The sequence below is a fragment of the Lutjanus erythropterus genome, chromosome 3, assembly GCF_056507025.1.
Source record: "Lutjanus erythropterus isolate fLutEry1 chromosome 3, fLutEry1.hap2, whole genome shotgun sequence".
In the NCBI taxonomy this organism is placed as follows: domain Eukaryota; kingdom Metazoa; phylum Chordata; class Actinopteri; order Lutjaniformes; family Lutjanidae; genus Lutjanus; species Lutjanus erythropterus.
The window spans coordinates 27,385,816-27,399,416 of NC_139319.1; the positions used below are offsets into that span (position 1 = coordinate 27,385,816).

At 40.2% G+C, this 13,601-nt stretch overlaps 2 protein-coding genes across 2 annotated transcripts in view; one reads left to right on the forward strand and one right to left on the reverse strand.

Annotated features, from left to right (window-relative positions):
• The window catches only part of LOC146330162 (myosin-9-like), a 31,619-nt gene extending 21,707 nt beyond the window's left edge, over positions 1-9,912 (forward strand). Inside the window, exons 29-43 of the mRNA XM_084715656.1 lie at positions 946-1,090; positions 1,181-1,387; positions 1,550-1,654; positions 2,812-2,964; positions 3,907-4,155; positions 4,353-4,565; positions 4,813-5,025; positions 5,115-5,276; positions 6,055-6,183; positions 6,402-6,490; positions 6,732-6,855; positions 7,176-7,384; positions 7,729-7,837; positions 7,986-8,158; positions 9,605-9,912. Of these exons, the coding sequence (XP_084571782.1) occupies positions 946-1,090; positions 1,181-1,387; positions 1,550-1,654; positions 2,812-2,964; positions 3,907-4,155; positions 4,353-4,565; positions 4,813-5,025; positions 5,115-5,276; positions 6,055-6,183; positions 6,402-6,490; positions 6,732-6,855; positions 7,176-7,384; positions 7,729-7,837; positions 7,986-8,158; positions 9,605-9,710 (2,386 nt within the window). The 3' untranslated portion in view covers positions 9,711-9,912. The remainder of the gene's footprint in view (positions 1-945; positions 1,091-1,180; positions 1,388-1,549; positions 1,655-2,811; positions 2,965-3,906; positions 4,156-4,352; positions 4,566-4,812; positions 5,026-5,114; positions 5,277-6,054; positions 6,184-6,401; positions 6,491-6,731; positions 6,856-7,175; positions 7,385-7,728; positions 7,838-7,985; positions 8,159-9,604) is intronic.
• Positions 9,913-12,861: 2,949 nt separating this feature from the next.
• LOC146330163 (histone H2B 1/2-like) lies at positions 12,862-13,442 on the reverse strand. Its single transcript, XM_084713286.1, has one exon. It carries the CDS (start codon positions 13,277-13,279, stop codon positions 12,911-12,913), a length of 369 nt encoding a protein of 122 aa, XP_084569412.1. The 5' UTR covers positions 13,280-13,442; the 3' UTR covers positions 12,862-12,910.
• Between the last annotated feature and the right edge of the window lie 159 nt (positions 13,443-13,601).

Below are 13,601 nucleotides of genomic sequence, written 5' to 3' on the forward strand. Positions count from 1 at the left end.
CTGAAAATGCCAAAAAAAAAATACATCTGATTAATCTAACAACAACATCTCTTTTCAGAAATCATGACCTGCTTACTTACTATGAGTGGGTGTAGTTTGGTAGAAAGAAATAGTTCCTAGTTGAAACTGCTCACAACAAAGTCTGTGGATTATTTTGAATAACAGTGTCATGATTTCTGGAAAGAGACATTGCTGTTGAGTTTTCCAAATGTACTTTTTGGTGGTTTGAGCACCACAAGCTGAGTGCCATTAAACTCCATTATATTAGAGAGAGGTCAGACATCTCTATGGCCAATATCTCCAAAACTCTGCAACTTGCACCAAAACTATCTAGCTCTACATGTCAGAGGAAAAATGTGTCCCTTATGGTCAAGCAACCTAATCAAAGGACAAGTTCTAAATCTCAAAATGTTGTACTTAACACTTCACCATTTGACATCATCTGAATCTGGACATACTGTATGTTGTGAAGAGATCACAGCTCAAACAAAGTGTGAAGTGTGCTCAATGAAATGTAATGAGATCAAAGTCAATAAGATTTATCCTTTGTACTCAGGGTTCGAATTACACAGTGGCTTTCAGGGGAGCCCTATTTTTCAGTGTGCACCGCTTCTGTATGCCTTGGAAGTGTGCAGCAGCGCCATTAATTGCAGGGTTATTGCAAAAACCATTCTAGTGTTACGACTACAGACAGTTAATGCTGTCAATAACATTTCATAGATGCCAAATAACAACAATACAAGGCTACTGTTTCAAACGCAAAGAATGGACCAAATCTCCCCATGGGAGTCGATCCATCAGTGGTTGAGATAATCCGACACTTTAGACCCAAGTGTTCACGGGGAAGACTGAGGGAATCACGATTGTACAAAGATATATAGATGTAGTTTTTCTCTTTTCACATATCATTCTTGGTTCATTCACTCCCTTAATCTTTCTTTCTAGGACCAAGCGTGAGACAGAGGTCACCCAGCTGAAGAAGACTCTGGAGGAAGAGGCCAAGACCCATGAGCAGCAGATGGCTGACATGAGACAAAAACACAATCAGGCCTTTGAAGAGCTCAATGAACAGCTGGAACAGGCCAAAAGAGTAAGGGATGGGTGTAAATCAGAGGAGAAAAATGCCAGTGCTTAGCAAAACATCTGAATAACACCAGTTACATGTGTGGCACTCCTGCAGAACAAGGCGTCAGTGGAGAAAGCTAAGCAGGCCCTGGAGAGCGAGTGGAACGAGCTGCAGATCGAGTTGAAGACGCTGACGCAGGGAAAAGTGGATTCTGAACACCGTCGCAAGAAGGCCGAAGCCCAGGTTCAGGAGCTACAGGTCAAATATGGAGAAAGTGAACGACAGAGGCAGGAGGTGGCCGAGAAAATGACCAAGATGCAGGTACAGTATGGACGGAGTGACCGCTGAGAGGTGATTGACAGGATGGAGGGCTGTGTGAATGTTTAGTGTGAAATAAAGGATGAGTAGGTGGTTGAAAGGTTTCTGATGATGTGTGGTGGATGATTTTAATAATGATTGCTTTTCTCTCTATCTGGTTTCTAGTCGGAGCTCGAAAATGTAAACGGCCTCCTGAGTGAAGCAGAGGGCAAGAACATCAAATCCAGCAAAGACCTTTCTTCTGCAGAGTCTCAGCTGCAGGATACACAGGTACAAACATGCACACATTTTTTTAACTACTATTGCTCCTTGTCTGTCTTTTAATCTAAAAAAAAAAAGTGGTCGATTAATCAGCTCTGTAGATAATTAATCAATTCTTCTAATCAATAATGAGAGTAATGCCTTTTTGCAGCCCCAGTCTCTTACTGTATTTATGTACTTTAGGTCAGTGGTTCCCAATATTATACCTTAATGGATTACTTTTTTTTTTTCATAGAGTAAACTGATAACCCCTGATGAACTGACATAATTTATGGATATTTCATATTATATTTAATGGATAATAGTAATAACCGTAAAGGATAACTGATAAACTGTAGAATTAACACAAACATTAAACTCAAAAACTTCAAGATGTTTGTGTAATTTGGATGAATTTTGAGCAGATTATTTCTGGTGACTATTGCATCAGAGATGAGTGTTCCTCATATTGTTTAGCAACTTTTTCTACATTTCTCACATTAAGAATTTAAAAAAAGTTAACAATCATACATACTTAATGGATAAGGCGGTGTAGCATAGAGTGAAGGCTCTCAACTTTTTATAATTAAATAATAATCTAAAGTTAAAAAAAATCATTTTGTTTTCTTCACAGAAATGAATGAAATGCTGAGATGTACTTAGAAAACTTAGGCCTCCTGTATATATTTTTTAAATATATTTTTCTTACACCCCTTAAAATCAAAAAGACCTTAATTGATGGACATATAAGTGTACAAACAACGCAGTATCTGCCACAGAGGTTTGCCACTTTTTGACTGAGGTCTGAGGTCTGAACACACAGATTGGATGCACATATTTTTAGATGTACTGACTTTCCAAGGATATAAATATCCCCAGCGTACATAAATCTGCCAAGTACTCATATAAATAACATGCTCGTCATAACTTCAGATAGTGCCTGATAATGATCAGTTTTGAAAGTTTTCCTCACTATTAGAAGTTAGAGTTCCTGTTGGCAGTGTCATCATGAATGTACAGAAACTGCCAGTAGCTTATTCACTGTGGCTTTTGATCATGCAGATGTAACAAATATGAACAAATACAGGCAAAAAAAAAAAGAGTGAAAAGGCAGAGGGTGCTGAAGAGTTGTGAGTGTATTTTTTCTCATGTTTTTTTTCTGTTTGTTTCCCTTCTCTTAACTCCAGGAGCTGCTCCAGGAGGAGACTCGTCAGAAGCTGTCCCTCTCTACCCGCCTGAGGCAGATGGAGGATGAGCAGAACAGCCTGCGGGAGATGCTGGAGGAAGAAGAAGAGGGCAAGAAGAATGTGGAGAAGCAGGTCTCCACTCTGCAGACCCAGGTCGGTATCACATGCATATATGCATATATCAACAGTGCTGCATATGTTCCTTTTCCTCTAGTGCCACCAGCTGGTTGACATTTGTGGATCAGATGAAATATCTTGACAACTATTGTATGGATTGCCACAAATAATTACTGTAGATATTCAAGTTCCCTAGAAGTTAATTTCTTCATTAAAATTTATTTTTATAGCACCTTTCAGATACAAAATTACAAATTGCTTTTCACTGGTGAAAGAAATAGACATTGTCTCAACAGCTGTTGGATGGAAATTTGGTTCAGACATACAAGCTCTCCTTGGGATGAATTGTAATAACTTCAGTGTTATCTAGCACCATCATCAGGTCAAAACTATAGTTTTTCCAGCACTTTAACATGCTAGTGTTAATATTTAACTCAAACCACCACTGTGCATAAGGCAGAGGTTCTCCAATTTCAAAAGCATATTTCTCTCAGTGCATGCATGACATAAAATGCAGATTCTGATAGTTTTAGATAACACAAAATAAAAATATCAAGTATAAGAAATAGAATTTGTAAAGTAGGCCCATTTAAACGTAAAAAGAACAATATTGGGCCTAGATTGGGACTCATCATAGCCCTATAATGTTGTTTGTGGAAAGGAAATAGTTTGTGTAGTGTAAGTAAATTAACCACTTGCCACAGAGCTTTTAGTGTGGCAGAGACTGATAGACTGTAACCCTTTTTAAAATAAGACTAAACTCTGAAACACTTCCTCTGTATTGGCTGAGACAAACAGCTAAACACTTTGGCAGACTGGATGAAAGGTGGAATGAGGAGACCAAAGCAAGAATCACAATGCTTCTAAGAAGAGGGACTTCCTCCTGACCATAGCCTTCCAAAATCCAAAATAACCCCCAACTTGCCCACATTTAATTATTGTCCTACTAATCCCCTGTCTTTTATTTCATGTCTTCAGCTGGCAGACATGAAGAAGAAGCTGGAACAGGAGGCCTTGTCCCTGGAAGGGGCAGAGGAGGGCCGCAAGCGATTCCAGCGCGAATTGGACAGCGTGACGCAGCAACTGGAGGAGAAGACCTCGGCCTACGACAAACTGGACAAGACAAAAACACGTTTACAGCAGGAGCTGGATGACCTCTTAGTGGATCAGGACCACCTGAGGCAGATCGTCTCCAACCTGGAGAAGAAGCAGAAGAAATTTGACCAGGTATCATGTTAATAGTGTATTTTGTGCAATAAAGGGCTGTTTAATGAGATGTATTGGATGTGTCACATTAAAGGGAAAGTACCAGTCAAGAAAAGAAGACAGAAAATAACTTATTTGTAGCCTCTGAGATTCTCCTTTTTTCAGTATTCAGTTTTAGTACATTTCTGACTGCATTTCCTGGTCTCTCCTTTCCCTAGATGCTTGCTGAGGAGAAAACGATCTCTACTCAGTATGCAGAGGAGCGCGACAAGGCCGAGGCTGAGGCCAGGGAGAAGGAAACGCGAGCACTGACACTGGCCCGCGAGTTGGAGACCATGACAGACCTGAAAGATGAGTTGGACCGGGCCAATAAGCTGCTCAAAGCTGAGATGGAAGACTTGGTCTCTTCCAAGGACGATGTTGGCAAGAGTGTAAGTAAAAAAAAAAAAAAGGCTTCATTTTGTGCATGGAGACCTGCAGTAAGACGTACTGGGTCTGGTTTGGGCTGGACACGGATTTTGCTAGAAATGATAAAGCTGGAAATATCTTTTATGCTTTATTGATACAATAAAGGCTGAGTCATTGTTCGCAGCAGCAGCTGAAATTAGAGTTAATCGTCACATCATTGCCCCTCTGCTCTGCTGAATGTGCTGAACAATGCAACCTCCTCGTCCACAGGTTCATGAGCTGGAGAGGTCAAAGCGTGCCATGGAGCAGCAGCTGGAGGAGATGAGAGTTCAGCTGGAGGAGCTGGAGGATGAGCTGCAGGCCACAGAGGACGCCAAACTGCGCCTGGAGGTCAACATGCAGGCCATGAAGGCCCAGTTTGACCGAGACCTGCAGGCCAGGGATGAGCAGGGAGAGGAGAGGAGGAAACAGCTGGTTAAACAGGTGCCATTCCCAAACACTTGCACATACAATTGTTGAAGAAAATGCTGAATCATGGTTTGAGTGACTAAATGTCTATGATTTACTGTCAGGTGCGTGAGATGGAGGTCGAACTGGAAGATGAACGCAGGCAGCGGACTCAGGCCCTGTCATCCAAGAAGAAACTGGAGATGGACCTGGGAGAGCTGGAACTCCAGATTGATGGTGCCAACAAGGGCCGTGATGAAGCCCTCAAACAGCTGAAAAAACTCCAGGTATAATAGACTGACACACATACATACATACACACACAGACAAAAATATTACCAGACATTAGTTTTTCCGGATTATCCATAATTAGATCTCTAATTTGACTGTGGTATAAATTAAAATAAATAACTGGAGCCTCATATCACTTAGAAATTAGATGAAAGGTCTCATAATACACAGGCTAACACAAAAAAGTTTAATGAAGTGACACAAATATATTATCTACAATCTATGACTTGAACTGGTCTCTAATATACGAGAACATAACAATAATTTTTATGATAAGAAAATAACAATTTGGTCCTTTTAAAGATATATTATACAGGAATCCAACCAGGCCAATGTGTAGGCCAAGACTGCACAGGGTGTGAGGTTGAAACTCTGTGAAAATGTATTGATTGAGCTACACAAAGTACACAAAGTATTGTATCATAACATTGATACAATACTGTACTGTGATATTATTTTATCATTATTTTTTCAGATTTACTGTTTTGTCCTCACCAATGCTGCACCTTCTCTTCATTCAGTCTCTAGCTCACTGCTTATTCTCTGTCTCTCTTGCTTGATGTGCCAGAGAGGAGAGGCCAACGTTGAATGGTGTGTGTACAAACAGCAGCTGTCAAATCCTGCATAGTATACCTTTAAGCACCTGTCCATTCAGTCTTGATGACCGTTTTTCAACCAAAGTGGTCACTGTGGTCACATACATTGATTGAAAAACTGCCTGATAGTGATGGGTGTTTTAACCTCATCTCTGCTGTCTGCATGCGTACCCTCCAGGCCCAAATGAAAGAGTTGATGAGAGAGGTTGATGAGCTGCGTTTGTCCAGAGACGAAGCCGTCGGTGCGGCCAAGGAGACTGAGAGGAAGCTCAAGTCCATGGAGGCAGACGCCCTGCACTTCCAGGAGGTATGAAAGTAATAATGGCAAATAATGACTCAGTACACTGGCTCTATTCAGTGCAATGGATTTCATTGCAATACCATTTTTTTAAGTCCTTGGTTAAAACCATGTGTAGTGTATGCAGTTAACTAGATTTGCACACTGTTCACAGGTCACTGCCCCAACAGGCTCTGCAGTATCAGGCTTTAAAGTCTTAATATACTTTTATCTTCTGCTTCCTCCAGGATCTGGCCACAGCAGAGAGACTGAAGAGACAGATTCAGACCGAGAGAGATGAGCTGCAGGATGAGATTAACAGCAGCAACACCAAGAAGTATGAGCCCAACAAACACGGTCACATTTTAGATTTTATTTTACTATATAAATTTAATAAATATGCATCCACATTCCACATAAACAAATCTGCAGTTACTACGACAGAGATTGCATAGTAAAACTTTGTTAATTAACCAAGTCCATACACAAAAAGTGTACAATGACAGGCAACTGCCATCTGGAGAATGCATTACAGTTACAGGAAACATACACTCATTTCCCTCACTTGTTGTTGCCAGTTCTGTGCTGGCAGATGAGAAGAGGAGGCTGGAGGCTCGTATCACCCAGCTGGAAGAGGAGCTTGAGGAGGAGCAGCTCAACACCGAGATGGTCAACGATCGTCTGAAGAGAAACACACTGCAGGTTGGGACACACAGCTGATAATTTTACCTTTGTTTGCAAGTAGGAGAAAACATTTAGAATGAAGGGAAGAAAGAGTTGGCTGGAATAATGATGCCCACCATGGCTGAACACATTAAAAAGAAATGTAATGTTATTAAGACAAACTCCTCAGAGTTCTGTTACTGATGACAACTGAAAAGTCATCGCAAAGTTGTTTCTTCACTGCAACACTCAGAATATAAGTGCCAAAAATGGCAAAAACTCAAAAAGTGATGGAGATCACTCTTTTAGGGTATACTTTACTTTAACAGTACCTCCCCACTGTGTGTTTCTTACATTAGACTGAGCAGTTAACAACAGAGCTGGCAGCAGAGCGCAGCTCCTCGCAGCGGCTGGAGGGGGCTCGTTCACAGCTGGATCGCCAGAACAAGGAGCTGAAACTGAAGCTTCAGGAGCTTGAGGGAACCATCAAGTCCAAGTACAAATCCTCCATCACCACCCTGGAGGCCAAGATCGCTCAGCTGGAAGAACAGCTCGACATTGAATCAAAGTGAGTGCCAGTGCAAAGAACACTTTGGTACCTGCTGTAGTCAGTTGGTAATCTAATCCACACAACTGTGGATTGTGTTTAAAGAAAACTTTTCTTCGGTGACTCAAGACCTTCATTTCTGCTTTATCTTCTTTGTAATTGTTTGTTGTTACAAATCCATAGATCCTAATTTTCAATAATTATGACTTTATATACATAATTCACTAAAGAAAGATGGCAGTGAGTTTATCAAGTGATATCAAGTGTGCTTTACTGATTAAGTTTACAAAAAACATAACGTTACATTCAGAGTCCTGAGAATGTGTACTGATTTCACACCGCATTTGCTATTCTACTCATTTCAGGGAGCGTCAGCAGGCCTCCAGGCTGGCCAGGCGGACAGAGAAGAAGCTGAAAGAGGTGCTGCTGCAGGTTGATGATGAGAGGCGCAACACAGAGCAATACAAAGACCAGGTAAGCCTCGTGGCTAATCTCCTTTTACCTTTAACTCCTTAAAGGGAGGAGAGAGACTGCACAATGAATCTGATCTGCTTGTTTTGCTGCTTGTAGCACTTGTTCTTGTTTTGGTATTCTCCACGCTAAGTGAAACCCCTTTTTTCAGGTGGAGAAGACAAATAGCCGAATGCGTCAGCTGAAGCGTCAGCTGGAGGAGGCAGAGGAGGAGGTGACACGAGCCAACGCCTACCGCAGGAAGCTACAGAGGGAGCTGGATGATGCCACGGAGTCGGCAGACGCTATGAACCGTGAAGTCAGCACACTGAAGAGCAAGCTCAGGTAGAAGAATCTTAACTTTTATCTGTTTTTCCTCTTTGTGCTTAATAGTTTTCATCTCACAACTGAGTGTGGAGCATTTAATGAGTTAAACAGAATCAGTTTTACACATAAGGATCAGTTTACTTGTCATGAGAGTATTACTCGGCCTGTGAAAAGAGTTGGGTTACTTTCTCAGACTTGTAAGAGCTGCTTCAGGGCCATGCAAGACATTACACAAGTGATACAGGAAGGTTTGTCTCAGCTGGACCATGGAGAGTGCACATGTTTAATGGAAAGCTTGTGTTACATGCTGGGGATGTGGATTGAAAGACGTAGGCGATTACCAGGCAGAGAAGGTGAATGAAAAAGGGTGGGGCACCGGGAGTCGGGAGTACTGCATGTTTAAAAAAAGTTGTATAGAGCCTTTTGTGGCCTCGGGTCATGTCACTTGAGTCGGTGACAGCTGGGGCTGAACCCTACAAGTTTTAAAATGGGACAAAAAAAGAATCTGTCCATCAACAACTGTCCATCTTGAGTCCAATAGTATTATAAAAGTGCAGTGCTAAATCAGTGTAGTATTCTTAACCCTTTAACATTGTGCGCAAATGTTTGCAGCACATTTAAGTCACTGTATCTTATTGAAACTTGTTAATTCAACCTGATTGAGCCATCTCTACCACTGGGTTTAGGCATATCATGCCAAAAAAAGTCCCCTAGATAGCGCTGTGTCCGTTAATTGAAACTATAATATGTCAAAAAAATATGCTAACCTTAGAAACAAAAAAGTCATTGCAGACATTTTCAAACTTTCTGATCAGAGATGGACTGAAAAAGCATGTAGACGTCTTACCAAACAGACTTTTTTGGATTGTATTAAGTTAATAATTGTATTGTACATTTTTTTAAAAACATTGTCACTCATGGTAAAGGTAGTAAAGCTAAACTAATGCAATTAAAATGGACATTAAATGAATCATTAACAAGGATAAATGATCAGAATTTTTTTAACCTCATAGCTTAATATTATACCATTATATGTTTTGTTATATGCTGAAATAATTTCATAGTATGTTTGTTTTTTCTAAAAACATGCTCAACTAAATGGTCCCTAAATCATATCATTTAGGAATAAAGGTAGCAATGCAAAGATAATACATTTACTTAAATAATAGTAGATTTTAAGTTTTTATTTGATCTCTTCTATAGTTTTTGGTAGGTCTATGTGACATCCAGCCTGTGTGGAGAAGGCCTATATAAAAACTGTGAGGTCTGTTAATAAAAGAAAAAACATTATTGTTAATATCCCCAAGGAAAAAAGACAAGGAATCTTTTTTTCCATAACTTTTTCCTTTGGGTGAGGATATCAAAGATATCAAATGGTTAACTTGTGTTTTTGTCTTCGATTTTGATTATAAACTCAATTATAGTCTATAATAGTGTATTCCCTATCTTTTGTTTGTTTTAAAGACGTGACATGCCCTTCAATATGCGGCGCGCCGTGAATCGCTCTGGCCTGGACAGTGATGAGGATGTGGATGTGCAGGCCGAAGCATCCGAGCCTGCGGCCGAGTGAACGGAGGGGAGCTAAGAGGGAAATATTATAATGACCACATTCAATATGCAAATATAAAAAAAACATTGGCATTGCAAGATATTAAATAAGACTTTTCTGAGAGGATTTAGCCTTGTATTTCCCTTGACAATCATCTTATAGCCTTACTGTTACATTCCATATAACTCATTTATATTTGGCCAAATCACTGTATTCATGTCAATGAATAGTTTTTCTACAGACTTTACACATTCTTTTCTTGGTCTATTTTTCTACATAATGGGTATATTATAAACTATTTCTCTTCTAACAAGCCATTTCAATTTCATTATATTTGTGCTTGAGGTGTATGTGCTCCTTACTGTACCATTTTTGCAAAAAACACTGGATCTTTTATGCTTTTTTTTGCACACAAAATATGGGTCTTTGGGATGTTTTGATGCAGTTACAAACTAGTTCACATTTGATAGTATCAGTGTAAATCACTGTATCTGTACTGTATTCCTTTCCTCTCACTGTGTTATCCTTTCATGTTATTACCTCAACCAATTTTGCACAATGCCAACACAGACGAAACACAGAGTGGAAATTGTTCAGTTCATCAAAGTGGTATAAGTCAAAATACAGCAATGTTGGTGTAAATGTTGACACAAATTTTTGTGATAGCTTGGTTGATGTATAATTTGTCACTTGTTGGTGATGGGTCAACATGTAGTCATTCTAACTGTACTTTTGTGATATGCTTTGCACAGCAGCAGGGGTTTCTATTAGTACATTAGCCTCTGAATATTTACCAGAGTAAATCCTTTATATTTTAGATTGAGTATCATACCTTAACACTGTATTATGGAGCTAATTACATGCCATATGATGCCAATATTTGAAGGCTATTCTGTATTTTATCAAATGCCTTAATGCAATAAATTGACAAACTATCAAATGCATTTGAATTCCTTGTCTCTTGGGTGAGTGAACTCAATTTTGGAAAGTTGAAGGCTTGAAGAATAGGTTTGTATTATCAGCCATACAGGATTCATCTTGTGTGTCTGAGAAGAAGGCCTCCTGAAGCTGTTATCAGACTTCAGCTGTCTGAGTTGCATTAATAAGTGTGACTGTCTTAATGGCGTTTTAGCTGAGCCTTTTGAAATGCAGAGAGGTGTAAAGCAGGGTTGTCCTTTGAGCACTGCTCTGTACATCTTAGTCATAAGTCCCCTGATTAAACTTATTAACACTGACAGCCACGTAGCAGGTACATGTGTAGGACCAGTGTACAAGGTCGCAGCCTGTACGGATGCAGATGACATCACTGTTGTGTTGTGAAATTCAGCTGGAGATGGTCTTTTTACATTCAGTCATTTGAACCTGTATGAAAAAGCCTAGAGTACTAAACTGTATTAAAACTGAAGGAGTTTGGATCAGTGCAGAGGATGACAGACAAAATATTCAAATTGAAGTTAAACAAGAACTGTGGACGTGACTATTTGTAACCAGTGATATGTTGTGAAGAATACGATACACAGCACCACCTCTTAATGGAATACTACTGATCACAAGAGTTCTGAGATAAACTAAAAGTCCATGGTATCATGTTCAGTCTGAGTTATAAGGGTGTTTTATGGTTTCTTGAATGAAAGGCTGCAATCTAAAAACAAAAAGAACCGCTCCAATTAATAATCAGCATTTTCATCACAAAGCTGTGAAAAACGGTTGTCCCATTCCATGCACGTAATTGCAATTTTACTGCATCAGAAAAATGTATTTTGATTGATATGCTGAATGTTTCTTGCTAAACTTTTAGCTGCCAAACTAAATTTTAAAAGTAAATAAATAAAAGGGGGCATCCTCACATGGCTCAGTTGTTCAAGGGCCAGGATAAGGTGAGAGTTCAACCATTTCTGAACACAGTTTCAAGGAATTTAGGGATTTCACAATCTACAATCCATGATATTAAAAGATTTAGAGAATCTGGAGAAATCTTTGCACTTTAAGGGCCAAGGATGAAAAAAAAAAAACATTGAATGCATGTGACCTGCAATCCCTCAGGGAACACTGCATTAAAACCATCATGTGTATCAAGGATATTATTCAGCTTGTATCTAAAATGCAAATTAAGACTATATCATGCAAAGCAAAAGCCAGATATCAACATCTAGAAACCCTGCCACCTTCTGGGCTTGAGCTCATCTGAGATGGACTAACACAAAGGGGAAAATTGTGATTTGATCTGACTCAGAGTCAACATTTCAAATGTGGAAATCATGGATGTTGTGTCTTTCAGGCTAAATTTTCATTTTACACACTGTACCATTTTTTTTTAAACAGGATTAAATGATACATTCTATGGGCACCAATTTCTGCCAAAAAATAAAATAAAAATAATACCATGTTAAATCATAATTGAGATAAAAAGTTGAAATATAATTCAAAATTATGAGAAAGTAATGATTATGAAGTAAAAAATAGGGATGTGTATCTAGATCGATGATACATCTTTAGTAAGTTTTACATAGTTAACAATTCAGTATAATACAATTAAGCCCCATTACAATACACAGTTTGTTAACATCTTATTCGGAATCTAATTTGTAAATAAGATACTGTAGCCTAAATGAGAATATGTACTTTAAAACGCATCTTGCAGTAAGATGACGTGTTACCCTGCTCCCTCACACCAATCAAAACCACAGCAGTCTTCAGACGGTGATGCTACGTGTCATCTGCTCTCCCAATGACATAACGTCGGTGTGGGTCGGGAGCCTCGTGGCTCTGTACTCTGCTGTCAAACACTCTTTCATACGTTATTTTCCAGCATTTTGGTTGGTGATGCGACGTCAGTCGTTTCACTGTTTGGAGGAAACTAAGAGAAGGGGGAGGAGCGCTTGTTTTCCGTGCGCGAGGCAGCGGTCGTCCAGCGAGACGCAGAGAGGAAACTGAGGAAAGTAACGGCAGCAGTTTGACGCCATAACTGAAATACATGCACGTCCGAAGCAATCGTTTTATTATCTACACCAAGTCAGAAATCAAAACGATCAAGGCAGGAGTTCGCATTTATAAAGTAGTCTCAAGCTTCGGCTCTTAATTCGTTATGACAGCTCAGCTAAATTTCAGACTCTGTAAACCCTGACTTCAAACATGTAAAGCGGCAGGAAAGTTGCTCTTACTCGAAGTGGTGTGTGGTCCTGAAAAGGACCTTTGTTTTCTAGAGATTAGCTGTAGCAGGTTTACTTGGAGCTGGTGTACTTGGTCACAGCCTTCGTTCCCTCAGACACGGCGTGCTTGGCCAGCTCACCGGGCAGCAGCAGGCGGACGGCGGTCTGGATCTCCCTGGAGGTGATGGTGGAGCGCTTGTTGTAGTGAGCCAGACGGGAGGCCTCACCGGCGATGCGCTCAAAGATGTCGCTAACAAACGAGTTCATGATGCCCATAGCCTTGGAAGAGATACCGGTGTCAGGGTGGACCTGTTTCAATACCTTGTACACGTAGATGGCGTAGCTCTCCTTCCTGGGACGCCTCCTCTTTGAGCCGCTCTTGGTGGCTTTAGAGACGGCTTTCTTAGAGCCCTTCTTCGGTGCTTTGGTTGTTTCAGGCATATTTGCTTCGAGAGTGTTTCTGACACATAACCAACCAGCCGTCTGAACGCTTTATATATATGTGCCGATGCAAAGCCCAATGTGCTGTTGCTTGCACAGGATTGGTTGAGTTGTGCTCGAGACAGGGAGCATGCGCAACACCAGAGCGACCGTTGAACTGTCTGAACACATGTCATTAAAGTTCTGAGGGTCATGTGTCGTAATAAGTCGGGACAAAGAAAATATAAATATTTGACTGTGTCTTTTACTGTGTGCTGCAGGTTTGTCAATACCCAATGTTTCACTGTTTATACTCGATAGTTTGTACAGATTTGTGCAGACA

Bases quoted from the DNA above. Each gene is read 5' to 3' on its own strand.
- LOC146330163 (XM_084713286.1), bottom strand. From the start codon at position 13,279: ATGCCTGAAACAACCAAAGCACCGAAGAAGGGCTCTAAGAAAGCCGTC.